Source organism: Rosa rugosa, chromosome 3 (assembly GCF_958449725.1).
Source record: "Rosa rugosa chromosome 3, drRosRugo1.1, whole genome shotgun sequence".
Lineage (NCBI taxonomy): Eukaryota > Viridiplantae > Streptophyta > Magnoliopsida > Rosales > Rosaceae > Rosa > Rosa rugosa.
The window spans coordinates 36,528,229-36,546,072 of NC_084822.1; the positions used below are offsets into that span (position 1 = coordinate 36,528,229).

The window sequence follows — 17,844 nt, forward strand, 5'->3', positions numbered from 1 at the left end:
TTCAACAACTCCAATCCTTCTAACAAAATCTCCCTCAAACACTAAACCATGTATTCCTCGATTTCCACATCCTCTCACCCCATGACCCAAGAGCCACGAACTCTGCAACTAATGGAGCTCCAAACCCCGCAACAAATGGAACCACAACAACAGCAACCAACAGAGGAGGGAGGAAACACCCAAGCAGCTGGAAGTAGTGCCAACATGGATTTCTGGCGAAGCCGTACCAGGTGGATTCCTACTCCAGAACAAATAAGAATCCTCAAGGATCTTTACTATGTCAAGGGATTTAAGTGCCCAACTACAGAGCAGATTCACGAGATCTGTCTCCAGCTGAACCAGTATGGGTATGTTGAGGGTAAGAACATTTACTTTTGGTTCCAGAACGTCAGGGCTCGAGAGAAGCAGATGAATAGGTGTAATCAGGCTGCTCCAGTGCCCATGGGAACTAGTTCTCTTGGTACTGGTAGATCCATTGATCTCAATTTTGGGTCCACTGGTTCTACTGGTGCTAGTAGATCCATCGACATCAATTTTGGGCCAGCTGGTGGATCCATTGACATCAATTTTGGGTCCACTAGTTCTACTGATGATGGTAGATCCATTGATCTCAACTTTGGTTCCACCTATTCTACTGGTAATGAAGGATTTCTTGATTTAAATTTTGTTTCATATTCTTCCTCACACTTCAACACTAATACCAGTCCAACTCTTTTGGCACAACAGGAGGACAAACATCCCTGCAACAACGAGGAGGAGATCACCAGGAGGTTCAAACTCTTCCTCTGTTCCCCGTGCACGGCGAGGACGTCTTTGGTAACCTGAAGACTACTTCCGAGGAAGGTAGTGCACATGATTACTATTTCGGTGGCTCAGGCGGTTACAACCGTGGATCTCCAGTTTCTCTTGAGCTCAGCCTCAACCCATCCGGAGCTGCTGACTAGGCTTAGTACAGCATAGTCCTCGTTTTCCTTTTTCTTTTTTTTTTTTTTCTTTTTTTTTTGTAATATAAACTCAATAAGATGGTGTGCATGTTTTCTTTCCTGTTTGTTTAACCAACAACAACACCAAGGATCGAACCTTGGTCACCCAATACTATTTTCAAAACCATAAACAACTCTACTGCACACATCTTTCATAATGATGCAATAAAAACAATCACTCAAAAAGAATCCAACAATCAATTAAGTCGCATCGAGGTCTAGCTAGTATCCTCTGAGTCAAACCAAACACAACAATTTCATCGATAGGATTAGGGATTTATAAAGCTAAACACATCCTGAGTTAGCTAGGAAAAACCCACGTTTTTAGAGTTACTCTTACAACTCTTATAGAATCTCGATAATTCCATCTATCAATTGCTTCAACAAAAACTCACCACAATTCAATCCCTAACATTTAGCGATTCAGAAATCGAATCAAACTCCATATCACATAGTAATTCACTTGAACCACTATGGATACCTAACAAAGTCACTAAAATCAATATCTGAAATTGCGTTTAACTATATCACCTAAAATCAATCACCAAAGGCAAACCCTTGCCTGACTCTAACATGTCCTCCATGCTTCTTCCTGCACCATACATAGGCCTCAAAATTCAATTTCATTCACTTGAACAAAACTATATTCACAAGTCTGCTATAGACATCAGGGAAAAACCCATACTTTTACTCATAACTTTTCCTTCTAAAAGTTCATCACGTAGTGTATATAAAATCACCACACAACCTTCTTAGTCTACACTAAGAATTCAATCTCACACAAGGTCAGCATAATTGCCTCAGAGTCACTTTAATCACGTATCACATGTCAATTACCAAAACTCCACTAAGACGTCTCTTTATAAAACAAGATATCTAATCCTTGATACGTACACCTCATCTAAACATCTGTACGTCCAACTTAAGAAGACAAAATTTATAACAATTCATACTCGTATCCACACTAGGTACGTGCATAGGTCCACACCATGTCTTCAACCAAACACTTCAACAATCAAAAGAACCTCATTTCCATAAAACAATCCTCGTTGACTTAACAGAGTTGAATCAAGAGGTTCCTATTCCTCAAGGATTGTAACTCGCGGCCACTGAACTTATTCCAATACGAACCTACAAGACAACTGTAAGGTTCTAAGTACAACCCCTTCGAATCTCCATCACCTAAGGAGTATAGTATGCTTGGCTAAGACATGTATAACACTTAAAACACAGTATAAGTCAAATACAAATTCATATTAACCAAGTCAATACTATAGGGAAGGTATTCACGTTCCCTAAACGACCTAGCGGCCTAAACAACTCCCAACACTCACGCATACCCAATGACTTAGCCAATACCGAAGAGCACACGATGGGGATCCGCTGCAGACGGGCCATCACTCGGAAGGTATTGACACATCACCAAATATGCACCTTACGCTCTGATACCAAACTGTCACGCCCCGAATTTTGAATAATAAATTCAAATCCGAAACCTGAATAATTACAATTACAAAAAACCAAATCTCGAAACTTCGAGTTCATTATTACAATTCACTCTCACAATATATTATAAAGCTCAAATGAGCATAACACACCTCACAACTTACAATTGTTGTAAAACTCTAACAATTGCTCTAACCGCACGATCACCGTCCTGGTTCTCCTGTCCTGTAGGATTACCCGCTACACAATTTGAATAGTGTACCGGGAGTTGCAACAACACAAAACCCGGTAAGCTTTTTACAGCCAGTATGAGTAAACAAGAAAGAACTGTTGATTTATTAGATTTCAAGACTACCACAAACCCACGTTACTTTCTCACTCTCATATATATATATAGCCACTTATGAGTTACTCTCAATTTAGCTCATAAGATCACTCACTCTCATATATATATATAGACACTTATGAGTTACTCTCAAATTCGCTCATAAGATTTCCCAACATTTGGTAGACAGACTCATATATATATATAGACCCTTATGAGTTACTCTCAATTTCCCTCATAAGGTTACCATATATATATTGACACTTATGAGTTACTCTCAATTTCACTCATAAGTTCACTCCACATTTGGCAGACAGACTAGAGCTCTAACTGAACGTAACCACTCGTCCGGCCACAGACGTGATTACGATTTAATACTATTAATAACCACCAGCCCGGTACGAGAGCGTGATTCACTAATAGATGCCATGGTCACCTCGTGACCTAGTGATCTCCACAGATCACAACAATTTATTGTTCCTCAACAATAAAACTCAACACCTCTCACAATATATTGTTTCTCAACAATAAACTCAATATCTCTCACAATATATTGTTTCTCAACAATAACTCAACACAACTCCAACAATACATATTATTTCACGTAATAATATATATACAGACATTCACACAGAAATGTCTAGTAACACCAACAATAGTTCATATGATTGCAACAAAATAAAGCAATTAATTGTATTGGGTTCGTAATATGAACCACGTGAGGTTTACTCACCTCGATAATCCCGCTGCGTCTTCAATTCAGCTCAAAATACGATCCACAATCGTCCACCAACTCAAACCGTCAATCACCTAGTCAGATACGATCTTAACTTAGCAATCATTCATAAACCACACATATACGGAAATCCAACGGTCGGATTCTAATTTAATGATGATCCAACGGTCAGATCGAATTTATACGATGATCCAACGGTCGGATCCTAATTATACGATGATCCAACGGTCGGATCAAAATTATACGATGATCCAACGGTCGGATCAAAATTATACGATGATCCAACGGTCGGATCCTCACGGATCGCCCTTAGGATCATCCTCCAAAATTATCACAAAGATCCAATGGTCAGATCTTCTTGAATCACTCTAACAAACATCTCCATAAAATTATACGAAAATCTGACGGTCGGATTCTCACGAATCGCCTTCCGAATCATTGTTTTACATTTATACGAAGATCCAACGGTCGGATCTTCGCCCATGACCACACAAAGCCACTGGGACAGTCAATAGATCATCATATCCAAATTTGAAGTAAAACCGATGGTCAGATCCTCACAGATCGTAAACCGAAGATAAAACGTAAAAACGTTAAATAGTAACGTCAAAACATAAATTCACTATTTATCAACGTTTTCTAAAATGACCTTGTAATATATCAAAACGCTCGTAAGGATGCGTAGATCATCACCTAGATAATAAAAACTCAAAATATGGTCGAATACGCCGCCACAAGCGGCGGTCAGTGGGCGGTCAACGGCGGTCAACGCGGCGGTCAACCACCTCCTCTGGCCACCAAATTTCATCCACAGCATCATCTCAACATTTCCAATCACTTTCTCAACTGTGACAAAGTCAGAAAATACCTTGAAGTAGCCGAACAATTAAGCACTCCGATGTACAGTGAAATTTTCCAATTATGCTTTCTTCCTCCATGCTTCGATCTGGGTTATGAGACTTGGCGAGCATGAAGAGCGGCTTAAGGCGCTTCTAATGGACCTGGGTTTATGACTGGAGGTGGCCGGAAATCGGCGTTGACTAATTTGCTACAGTAAAAATGTTGGCTTCGATCTCCACATTTCCGGCCAAATCGTCGTAAACAACTCCCACATGCGTGATAAGGAGGAAGAGACGAGTCTATCGATGCTCGCAGCTCGCCATTTGGTGGTCTAGAGGTGGTGAAAGAGGAGGTTGCAGAAGAGAGAAAGAGAGAGTTGCAGAAGAGAGAGACTGAGAGAGCACGGGGGAAGGAGAGAGAAAAGAAAGAAAAGTTACCTGGCTACAGTAACATTTCAAATTTATACCAATCTACCATAAACAGTAACTTTCATATTTTGCTTATAACTTTCGCATACGAACTCCGATTTTTACGTACCACATATGCACGCACTCGGTTTAATGTCCTCTACAACTTTCATGAAGGAAGTTTTCCCAAATTCCCAATGTATAAAAAGTCACTTTTTGAGACCCCCTAAATAACGTTCGTTTTTTCGAAAATTAATCGTTCGAACTAATTCCACAATTCCTCCGAGCCTCGTACTCGCTCCCACTATCGTGAAATCATTTCTAAAAATCCACAGAATTTAATTTGGATTTTTCGGGGTATTACAAGTACCCTCTGACTATCTACGGTTAGTCGGCAGTACCCTCTAACCATCACCTCCTCATCCGGTCGGTAGTACCCTCCGATGCGTCCCTGGTCTACAGTTCCCTTCAAGTGGCATGAGATGACTAGTCGGCAGTTCCCTCTAGTCATCGCCTATTTTGAGACATGAGTATTTCTATCGAGATTTTTGAGATTTCTAAAGTGGTTTTGAGTTATCATTATATATATTTGAGATAAACAGGATTTATGAAAGGATTTCGAGATACTTGATTATATGAGTATTTTAACAAGAGTTTTGAGATGAGATTTACAATATGATTTGAGATATTTATCACATGAGATTTATCACATCATGAGTTGATTTACAATACATTTTGAGATTTCAGTACAAAGGAGATTTAAGAGTAATTTCAAGAGTCTTGCACTATTTTGGAGATGCTCGTTTCTGTATTATTTAAAAGTATTTTCTCGAATTCTTATTGCATGCTTGAGTTTTAAGAGAATAAATTTGGGAAAGTATTAAATATTCGTTTTACTTTATTTACAATTACTTATTTTCGTCCACTCACTCTAATGGTTTTTCAAATGCTTTTCCCTGGTCTTTTCAGTTTCTTGTGACTAGTCTGCAGGGTAGTTGAGGTCGAGCTTGCGTAGGAGTCGAGACATAGTGACCACCGCTTCCACTTTCCTTGTAGGTTACCTGTTAACCTACGTGTACTTTATTTCAATTCATTTGTCTAGTTTGCTCTGATGACCAGCTTTCAGTTGTATTAGTAGGAAGATTATTGTTATTAGAGATTTGAGTTTCAGTGTTGTTTTATGTTATCTGTTTCGGAGTTGGTTTTGAATTGTGGGAAGCAGGTAGGCTCCAGGAGTTGAGGATGGATCAGTTTATTAAGAAGTGTTTGAATGTTTTTACAGGCTTTTGGATAGTCTATTTTTAGGAGAAGTTTCGCCAAATTTTTGATAGAATTTCTTCTAAGGTGAGCCCTGCAAGGCCACTTCAAATATATATATATATATATAGAGATTTTATCCAGAGCAAAGCCGAGCATTGCTAGGGCTTGGTGCCTTAGATTAGCATTTTTTATTTATTTTCTTTTTGTTTCTTTGTTTGCTTAGTGACTTTAGTTCCGACCACCCAAGGATTGTGGGTTAGCCACTAATCCCCGTGGTACGATAACTTTGGGCATTATACTTCCCTATCTTGATAATGATACGTACGCTTGCGTAATTGTGTATCCAAGTCAGTACCTAAAAACTGAACGGTCAAAATGTGGATATGTGACCGAAAAGTGATCATAAACCCTAACCTCGCTCTGGATAAGATATATATATATATATATATATATATATATATATATATATATATATATATATATATATTCAGTATTTTTATCTAATTTTGTGCACGTTTAAAGCAAGACCTCAAATGAAGTCAAGTTACAATTTGTTTATACAATATACAATTTGTCCTGGCTTATACGTACTACATTTGAAATAGCAGTAGTTCTTCACTACGCCTAACACTATTGACCAATTAAAACAAACATTACACCTAACACTGTTCTTGGTTTTGTTTTTTACTTGTTTGAATGCATGTATGGTTAGAAAAAAATTATAAAAGGTTTGAACAAATGAACGGTTCCGCACTATATAATTGAATCTGATAATAACAAGAGTAGGTGACGATGTACGTATTATTCTTTCGATTGTTTTGCTTTCACACTTGCCAAGTTGCCACGAATACAAACGTACGTACATGTTTCTGTTAGGAATTTGACCTAAAATTCCTCTTGCGGAAGCAGACAAGTGCAAAACAATATAGATAAACGATCGAGAAAACAAACACGAACTTGTTAACGAGGTTCAGCAAAGAACTTTGCCTACGTCCCCGGGCTGCTTGGGTTTCACTATAGAAGAAGAAGAATACAAGAACAAGAATACAAGAATCTCTCACAAGAAGTTCTCACCAACTCTCAAGACCTCACTTGCTCTCTCTGTTTAATGCTTCAAAGACTTGATCTACTACTACAACCTATGCCCCTATTTATAGATATCTAACTAGACCCTATAAGACATTGGAAACCTATTCCCAATAGACATAGAAACCATTACCAAGTAGGATTATGTAAGCAGGTAGGAAACAATCAAAACTCCTCTTTGATCAAGGATTAACAAATCCTTATCCTATGTGGAATCGGATCCACACACCCAACAATCTTCCACTTGGAGCCGATTACGCTAGTAGCTAACATTCTTCAATACTCTTCAATCATAGCCAACACAAAACCCATTATCACAGCCAACATCTCCTTCTTCAAACTTGGAGATCAACTGAAGCTAAGCACAGCTTCAGTTTACTTATTGACACAGACTTAGTCAACATATCAGCAGGATTCTCACTTCCTTGAATCTTCAACAATTGCAGCACTTCATTCTCCACGAGTTCGCGTATGTAGTGATACTTCATAGGAATGTGTTTAGTCCTTGAATGAAAAGCAGGGTTCTTTGCCAAGTGAATTGCACTTTGACTATCACTGTACAATGCACAATTCTCTTGCTTTTTACCCAATTCCTCCAACAGACCCTTTAGCCACACCATCTCCTTACCAGCCTCTGAGACTGCTACATACTCGGACTCCATTGTAGACAGGGCCACTTGCCCTTGCAAATTTGAGACCCAAGATACTGCAGCACCACCCACAGTGTACACATAACCAGTAGTACTCCGACAAGTATCATGATCTCCTGCCAAGTCTGCATCAACATATCCTTGTAGTTCAGCACTACCTCTCTTGAAACAAAGAGACATATCAGTAGTACCCCGAAGATACCTCATGATCCACTTCACAGCCTCCCAATGTTGCTTTCCTGGATTACTCGTGTACCTACTCACAACTCCAACTGCATAAGCAATATCGGGTCTAGTACACACCATAGCATACATTAAGCATCCAACTGCCGATGCATAAGGTACATTCTTCATATATTCTTTCTCTTTTTCGCTCTTGGGTGATTGTTTCTTGGACAATTTAAAGTGAGCCGCCAACGGTGTTCCTACAGCCTTTGATTCATCCATATTGAATCGCTTAAGCACCTTCTCAACATACTCCGCTTGTGAAAGCTTCAGAGTACCAGCCACTTTATCACGGATAATCTTTATACCTAAGATTTTCTTCGCCTCACCCAAATCCTTCATCGCGAACTGGTTTGACATCTCTTTCTTCAACTTCTCAATCTCATTGAAGTCTTCCCCAGCTATCAACATATCATCCACATACAGTAAAAGAATGATATAAGATTTGTCAAACCTCTTGAAGTAACAACAGTGATCGGATTGACATCTTGTGTAGCCACTCCCACACATGAAAGCATCAAACTTCTTATACCACTGTCTTGGGGCTTGTTTCAAGCCATAAAGGCTCTTTTGCAGTTTGCATACCAAGTCCTCCTTACCAGGTGCTATAAAACCTTGTGGTTGCTTCATGTATATGACCTCCTTCAAATCACCATGAAGAAAAGCAGTCTTGACGTCTAGCTGCTCCAAATACAGACCTTCAGCTTCCACTAAACCAAGCACCACCCGGATTGTGGTATGTTTCACAACCGGCGAAAAGATCTCATCAAAATCAATTCCCTCCCTTTGCTGAAAACCTTTCACAACCAACCTTGCCTTGTAACGTTTGCTCCCATCAACTTCTTGCTTAATTTTGTAAATCCACTTGTTATGCAATGCTTTCTTACCTGTTGGTAACTTAGCTAACTCCCAAGTATTGTTGGACATGAGAGAGTCCATCTCATCTTGCATGGCACCCTTCCACTTAGCAGAATCTTTATGTTGCATTGCCTCATCATAACTCACTGGTTCACCACAGTCAGTTAACAGCAAATAGTTAGCACAAGGCGAGTATTTATCAGCTGGTATTCCTTTAGTACTTCTTGACGATACTCTTGGCACAAAAGGAGGTGTCACTGGCTCATCACTAGGAACTTGTTCTTCAGGTTGTGCAACCTCAGGAGCTTCTTGTTGTTGTCGTTCCTCCCCATGATTTTCCTTAGACACATCTTCATTGGACAATTCTTCCAACCTTGCAAACTGTCGATCTTTTCTTATAGGACTTTTAGGCTCTGCTGCTTGCCTATTCTTGTACATCACTTCTTCATTAAAGATGACATTCCTGCTCCTTACAACTTTCTTATTCTGCATATCCCAAAACCTATAGCCAAGCTCGTCACCGCCATAGCCTATGAATATGCACTTTTGAGACTTGGGATCCAACTTGCTTCTCGCACCGGACTCAATGTGAACATATGCCACGCAACCAAACACTCTTAAATGCGATAGGCCTATCTCTTTTCCACTCCATTTTTCCTCAGGTAGGAGATGATTCAATGGTACTGATGGTCCACGGTTAATTAAATAAGCAGCAGTATTAACCGCATCAGCCCAAAACATGTCTGGCAATCCTGCGTGTATCCTCATACTCCTTGCGCGCTCATTCAGAGTCCTATTCATGCGTTCAGCCACTCCATTCTGCTGTGAAGTTCCGGGAATTGTCTTCTCCATCCTAATCCCATTCTCTGCACAATACTCTTTGAAATCATTACCACAGTATTCACCTCCATTATCCGACCTCAGACATTTGATCTTCGACCCGGTCTCATTCTCTACGATCGCCTTCCACTTCTTGAAAGTATCAAATACTTCCCATTTATTTTTCAAGAAATAAACCCATACTTTCCTTGTGGAGTCATCAATATAAGTCACATAGTACTTTGAGCCACCTAACGAAAGCTCCGGTGCAGGTCCCCACACGTCAGTATGAACCAACTCTAGTTTTGTATCTTTTGGTGCCTTGCCACCCTTTGAGAAACTAACAACCTTTTGCTTCCCAAATATGCAGTCTTCACAAAGCCCAATTTTCACTGAGTTAACACCATGTAGTTTACCCTTCGACTGAAGTACACCCATACCTTTCTCACTGATGTGCCCAAGTCTACGATGCCATAAGTATGCATCTTCATTTTTCTCAACGATCGCAGTGCCTTCATTGTTCTCAACAGTAGCAACAATATTCAAGGTCGTATAAAGTGTTCCTGTCTTGATTCCACGAGCTAACACCATAGCTCCTTTACACACCTTCCACGTACCTTTCTCAAAGGTAGTGCGATATCCTTCATCATCCAACTGACCCACAGAGATCAAATTCCTCTTTAACCGCGGTATGTGTCTAACATTGGTCAAGGTCCATGTTCCACCATTTGTCAGCAAAATCTTTACATCACCCCTTCCCACAATCTCCAAGGCTCCACCATCAGCAAGAAACACTTTGCCAAAATTACCACGTCGGTAATTCACCATGAGCTCTTGTTGTGAAGTTGAGTGAAATGACGCTCCAGAGTCTACGATCCATGACTCCAATGGTGCTTCAGTAACGCTTAGTACAAGTGCATCCGAATCACACTCAGTTGTGTTTGCCATCTTCAATGTCTCCTTCCACTGGTTATAGTCTCTCTTGACATGTCCAGATTTCCCACAATGCCAACACCCATCGGACCACTTTCCTGACTTGGACACGCTTCGGCCTTTTCCAGGTGCCCTAGACTTGGACCTTCCACGATTGTTGTTTGAGTTCTTGTTGAACGTTCTACCTCTATTTTCTATAGAGAGCGCAGAACTTGAAGGATCTTCAAGGTTATTTTGTCTTCGCGTCTCTTCATTCAGAAGAATGTCACGCACATCATTAAACTTCAGCTTCTTCGTAGTCCCAGCTCCACTACAAATCGAGTTCACAGTCACATCCCAATCTGAAGGCATGGAAGTCAACAACACCAAAGCTTTGATGTGTTCGTCGAATTTAACATCCACCGATGCTAGTTGCTCGATAATATCACCAACTATCCCAACTTGCTGGCGAACAGATATACCCTTACCCATCTTCAAAGTGAATAGCCGCCTCATCAAGTACAACTGTTGAACGGCATTTGGCTTCTCATACATGTTGGACAAACTATCCATCATCCCCTTCAACGTAGTCTCCTTGATAACAAATCGCCGTACATCATTTGAAAGCGATAGTCGAACGGCTCCAAGGGCCATCCTATCCATCTCGACAAATTCTTCCTCCTTCATATCTTTTGGGAGCTTGCCCTCTAAAGTCTTAGCAAGCTTCTTCATATTCAAGTAGTCCTCGATTTGTGACCTCCATAGGCTAAAGTCATTACCGTCGAACTTATCAACCCTCTTCTCAATGTCTTCTATGCTCATTGTTTCCACTCTAGAGCCTAAGCTCTGATACCACTTTGTTAGGAATTTGACCTAAAATTCCTCTTGCGGAAGCAGACAAGTGCAAAACAATATAGATAAACGATCGAGAAAACAAACACGAACTTGTTAACGAGGTTCAGCAAAGAACTTTGCCTACGTCCCCAGGCTGCTTGGGTTTCACTATAGAAGAAGAAGAATACAAGAACAAGAATACAAGAATCTCTCACAAGAAGTTCTCACCAACTCTCAAGACCTCACTTGCTCTCTCTGTTTAATGCTTCAAAGACTTGATCTACTACTACAACCTATGCCCCTATTTATAGATATCTAACTAGACCCTATAAGACATTGGAAACCTATTCCCAATAGACATAGAAACCATTACCAAGTAGGATTATGTAAGCAGGTAGGAAACAATCAAAACTCCTCTTTGATCAAGGATTAACAAATCCTTATCCTATGTGGAATCGGATCCACACACCCAACAGTTTCATACCCCAAACTCTCCTCAAGTGGAAGGATGTATATATTGTAAGCATTTATCTTGTAACATTTGTTGTATACAATGTTAATTAAATGATTTCCAAAGTTGTAAGTGGTGGGAAAGATTCTACATTAGTTGAATGAGGCTTACAGGGCCAGTCCTGATGTTTTTGTGGTCTGAGGCGAATGTAATCTCGTATAAAGTAAACATTAAAATGTCACATAATTTTGTTGGGTACACTATGTCAAAAAGGCCTTCAGACGACAGAACTGTTCTGTCGTCTGAACGAACAAAAATGTGTCGTCTAGTACGATGTCGTGTCTTGGGCGTATCGAACGACAGAAGAGTTCTGTCGTCTGAAAATTCAGACGACATAAAAAATGTGTCGTCTGATGAGTTTTGCATTTTGGGAACATTGTGATCTGTTTCTTTAAAAGCATTCAAACAACGGTTTTGTATTGTCTGATAAACAAAACAATGACATATTTTTTGAAATACTATTCTGTGAAGCATATTGTAAGACTTATTTGTGTGGTCTGAATGCCCTTAAATAAGAAATATGAAGACTCATATGTAGTGTCTTCTCTCATACAACAACACTTAAAGGTTGTGCTAATTTACTTTACACGACAATTATATGTGGTCGTAAAGTGTATCAGAGGACAATTAAGTGTCGTTCTATAGTTGATTTGTATGACATTTAAGTGTTGTGTGAAAGATTTTTCAATTATACGTATGTGATGTTGGGAAATGTTTTAGACAATAGATTTCTGTTATGTCAATCTCATTACGACGACAATTTACTGTCGTTTGAGATTATTTAGACGACAAATTTTTGTAGTCTGAATATAACAAGGACCACTAATAGTACGTGTTTTATATTGTCTGTAATCATGTCCAATCACACTTATTTGTTGTTGTTATACACTTTAGTCAGTACTTTGAACTAACTTATGTTGTTGTTTTGGCTTTCAGACTACAATTTTCTGTTGTCCCATTGTCAAACAGACAATAGACTTATTATTGGTTTTTGTGTTGTGTCTGTGCAGCTGCAACCACACATTTTGGTGTGCTTTTGTTGTAGCTTGCAGTTTGTGATGACACATTTTAGTAGTCCCCTGTACAATTGGTATGCATGCATTCTGGAAATTAAAATTGGCTATTCCTGAAACCATAAAATCCACATCCAAAATCATTCTGAAAATAATCCATCATCGTCTCGTGTACACAAGCCTAATCATGAACATTAGTTCAAAATGGCCCATATCTAATAATCTAGGCAGCCAACAAAATATATGCATGCAGTACTGCAAGGTAATAAACTAGAAGCACTACACAATTCGGGCAACCAAGTAAACAACATAGCAAAATAGCTAGCAATACTGCAAGTTTGTCCAAGGTTTTATTGATCTTGAACTTGGGTAAATGGAAAAACTTTTGACCCTGAACTGAAGCAAAGCAGTAGCAGCGTGACACTACTGTGAGGGTACCTTATTCAGCACATCGGTAGAGTTTCGAGCGTGACAGGTACCATGGTTACAGTTCCCATAGCTTCTAGGTGGAGTACTGAAGCTTGAAAATTTAATAGTAGAAATGGATTGCTCGTTTGTACACTCTAGACGAAGTTTAGGCTTCTTTTGCTCCTTCAGTTTGCCTCGGTTCTTGGTCTGCCATTTCTCAACATGTGGGTGACTTTCAGAAGATCAATCTTTGTATCATCGCCAGCAAGCTCCTCAAATACCACCAACAAATTTTGGTAGGGCTTGAGCCAATACCGAGGAACATGATACCTGAAACATAGATAGAATATAGGAAATTAGTAAATAGGTACTTAATGCTTTTTTCTGATCCAGTGGTAAACAAGTTTATACATACCATTGTTGAGTCGATTGGAGACAACCAAATTGGCACTTGTTAATCCTGAATGTACCAAAATAATTGCACGCGCTGCAGTTACCATTAGCATGAACAGTCCAGTATCTTCCAATGAACAATCCAGTTACCATAAGCTCAATTATTCCTTACGTTTTAGTTACCTCTAGGAGTGATATACCATATGATTAAATTAGTGGTTGACCCTAAACTTTATTTAGCATGACATAGTGCTTCATTTGATTGCTGAAAAGTACACACAAGTAGACTGTTAGATCATAATGTCATGGTGTCCTGAAAAGTACATTGCTGCTAGCTCACTGCTTTATTACTGATCCTAGTGTCCTGTAAATTGCTGACTCACTTTGGGACCAGAGCACCCCATTTAGAACATTTACTCAAAACCCAAGGCCAGCTTAGCCCCTCCCCTTCCCTTCCCAGGCCTTAGGCTTCCTTTGTGTACCCAAAACAAGAAGGGAAAAAAAAAAAAAAAAGACGAAGACAAAACACACCAAGAGCGAAGAAGACAAAACACACAAAGCACCAAAGAATCAAAAATCAAAGAAATCAAAGAATTGAAAATTTGAAATAGTAGAGCAATAGAGCATTAACCAATTGAAACGGCAGCTTACAAAAATAAAAAATGAACCAGCAGAGCATTAACTAACACTAACAGACCTGGGATCTCTTATTTTAGACATTAAGCAATAGAGGCGACAAGCTTCATATATAATAAGCATCATCACAATTACTCCTATTTTGGACCTGTACTAACCTTGTACTTAACACGTCATCATTCAATACGAAAAGGAAAGCAGCATATCATATGTACCAGACTACCAGTAATGAAAATCACTATGATTTACAAAAGGAAAACACAAAACAAAATCAATCTCATCCATAGAAAAACTCACGAAAATAAGCAAAATTAGAAGTAGCTAACTCATCCAAATCAAGACTAAGTACCAAAATTAGAAGTAGCAAACTCATTCAAACAGATACGAAGAAGTGAACAACTGAAGAAAAAATTCTTCTCTTCAAAGTTCAAACTGAAATAGATTCAGTACCCAACTACCCATTAAGTCATTAACCAATTCAAACATCCAATTCAAACTTAGAACTTACCTTAAGAGACTGAATATGATGTGTGATGCACTCTGAAAATAGAACACCAGAGAGATATTTATAAGTAGCCAGTTATGTTTACATGGAAATTTATACAAAATTGACAAACGTGTTCACAAGAAAAAAGTGTAAATAATTTCTTTGCCATACCAAGATCAATAGAAACCCAAGCCACATGCATTTAGGTGAAGGGAACGGAAGCATTAAGCGGCCAACACCATAGATGGCAGCTGCAAAGAAATGGAGACACAAGCGTAATGGACGAGGGTTAAGACCAGAGAGAAGAAAAACTGGTCCATTTGAGCAGATGCCTCCAAGCCTCCAAGGGATAAGACAGTGTTGTATCCTTCCCATCTTTGTAAAGAGCATAACCAAACACTTTTTGGGCATCAATCGACTCATTTGCACAATTTAGATAAAGATTTTATCTAAATTCTCCCACTTTAGCAAGATGACTATATTTCATTTACACAGATGTAGAACAGCAGTTGCAACCATTTATCCAGGACCTCACAACTCAAATTATAATCAAAGAATCACCAAGTTAACTTGCAGTGTGAGCTCGTATCATAATATACTCACCTTCTCCTTTTGAAGGGTGTGCAGATGCGCTTGATATTCAGTTAGCTTCCTCGATGACAAGTCATGTTCATCAAGGGTTAATGAACTGATCAAAGAACTGTTGAGATGATCGTAACCAGATATTTCCTCGCTGATCTTCTCAATTTGTGTCCTTATATCTGAAAATTGCTTCATTCGTGCCTCTTTCTTCATTTTTAGATTGTCTAGCAGTGGTGCAACAGATGCGAGTTTCTCTTTTAAAGAACTTGATCTCTTTTCTCTCCGTATCTGTAAAATTATGTTGTGAATTAGTAAACATATGCAACTGAAACAGCAGCTGGTAGCCACAATCAGTACACAAGGTTCATATAAGGATTACCAAGCAGAACAGTATTACCAACATTTAATAACAGGGAAAGACACTTATTAAACAAAATTCTTCTACAGGCTAGAATCTTCAGAACTATAAAAAGCCAAAGGGCATTCTTCCCTACATCTGATAATCGTGGTAAGAAATTCTAGTTGAGAAGTATTATAATCCAAATGTACCCATATAGATCTGAATGATAAACAATAACAAACCTAGCCATTCAATCACAGTATATTAATCACAAATATGACAAATAAATGACCCAAATTGGAAAATAGGAGAGCAAAACTGCTAGTACGAGAACAAAAAATGGTCAATAAATGATCATTTCCACAACAGTCTGAGTTTTGATTCTTTACCGGTGAATCAATATTGAGTTCCCCCAGAGTAGCCATGAGAGTGGCGAGCTCAGCTTCTTTTGCTGCAACGGACTGATGAAGGCGTGCCTTGGTATTGGCAGCTTCATCAACCTTCCTCCTGTAAACTTCTAAGCATTCCCTTTCCAACTCCAACAACATGCGGTCTTGGTCTGCCGCGCTCTCACCAATGTCATTCCATATTTGCTGCAAAGCAGAAGCACAAAAACGGTTATTGCTGTATCACCATTCACAAAAACGGTTATTTCCGTTCACATTTTCTTTACTTCACGGGAGAGTGTGAAAATTTTGCCAGAAGTACATGGGGTAACAAACATTTTATTAACGAAAACTCGAAAAGTAACCAAAGGAAACACACAAGCACCGTTCTCGTGATCTATGACACATCAAAACTTGCATAGCAGAAAAATAACAGAGAAAATCTTCAAAATTAAGATAAATGAAGTAGTAATGCTGAATTATGGAAATTGGGAAACAAAAGTCAAGAACCCAAAGTTTTAGCAACTTCATTCCGGCCAAGTAGCATCCCTGGTTTATTACCACAGATGAATGAGCATTTTGGAAGAACCAACAGAAAGTCAAATCCCATAAGAAAAACAAGTGAACAGAACCCTAGTCTCAAAAAATCCATTGAAATAGAAAAGTAAAATTGAGGAACTTCAAAATTCAGGAAGACACTTACACAAAAAGCCAGGAAATGAATACAACATAGATAATTAACCGGTCAATTTTACCATGATTACAAGGAAAATAGTGGGAAATTCCAGAGATTGGCGAAACCCATTAGAAGAAAAGAAAAATAGAAATAAAACAGGAAAAAAAAAATCCCTAATATATACAAACACATATTTTTCATAAAAACCATGATCGAGTATACACAATGATACAAAGAAACTGAATTTGAAAACTATGGTGAACAGATCACATTCCACGGAGCCTATTAACTTAAAAAGGTGGAAAGACACATCTACTTTCTCTAATAATTCAAAGAAAACATAAAAGACCCCTAATTTAAAGCTCCATTATGACACATTTTAGCGAAATAATCAATGCTCTCCTTTTGACAGAGCAAAAAAACTTAAAAGTAGGCTGAAAACGCATAATGAAAAAGCAAGCTTCCAAGAAGAAGAAGAAGAAGACCCAATTAGAAAAAGTCACAAATTTTACTGTTTAGAAACAACAAGAAACACAGAAAGTGAAGAAGAGAGAAAGACCTGAAGCTCTTTGAGCAAATGATTGCAGCCACTGCTTGCTCTGAAGCTGATAGTGGAACTCCCAAGAGCTAGCATTTTGCTCAGATCTCTGTGACTTACTCAAATTGAAGTTAAAGCAAGTTTCTTGTGAGAATAGATATTGTTCAATGTTCATCAAAATTTAGGTACTAGTTTAGTAATAATCATTCAACTTCAGCAGAACTATGAAGTTAAATTAAAAAAATTCACAATGCACACAATTCTAGATTAGGTGATTGCTTACCTTCAAGACCCAACTCAATCAATTTGAGATATCCCCCAGGCTGCAATAGCTCCCCAACAATTCTGTCTGGCTCACTCAAGACTTTTGCACTCCCAAAATCACAAAGTTTCAGCTGATGTGTGTGTGGATTTACCTGAATATGCACAGGTAGGATTTGAGCATAACCAATAAATTTAATACAAAAAATATTACATGTAGTTGATTAATTTT

General features: G+C 38.8%; 1 protein-coding gene across 1 annotated transcript; it reads right to left on the minus strand.

Moving 5' to 3' along the window:
* Positions 1-15,394: 15,394 nt before the first annotated feature.
* Positions 15,395-17,503, minus strand: LOC133740890 (65-kDa microtubule-associated protein 6-like). Its single transcript, XM_062168834.1, has 3 exons — positions 17,373-17,503; positions 16,141-16,344; positions 15,395-15,699 (listed from the first exon to the last, which is right to left on the minus strand). Exons 1-3 carry the CDS (start codon positions 17,445-17,447, stop codon positions 15,418-15,420), a joined length of 561 nt encoding a protein of 186 aa, XP_062024818.1. The 5' UTR covers positions 17,448-17,503; the 3' UTR covers positions 15,395-15,417.
* Between the last annotated feature and the right edge of the window lie 341 nt (positions 17,504-17,844).

What these genes read in the sequence shown, in the direction of transcription:
- LOC133740890 (XM_062168834.1), bottom strand. Translation starts at nt 17,447, where the DNA reads ATGCTAGCTCTTGGGAGTTCCACTATCAGCTTCAGAGCAAGCAGTGGC. An exon ending in ATTTGCTCAAAGAGCTTCAG is followed by an intron (nt 16,345 to 17,372) that starts GTCTTTCTCTCT and finishes TCTGCTTTGCAG; the next exon opens with CAAATATGGAATGACATTGG. An exon ending in AACTCAATATTGATTCACCG is followed by an intron (nt 15,700 to 16,140) that starts GTAAAGAATCAA and finishes ATAATTTTACAG; the next exon opens with ATACGGAGAGAAAAGAGATC.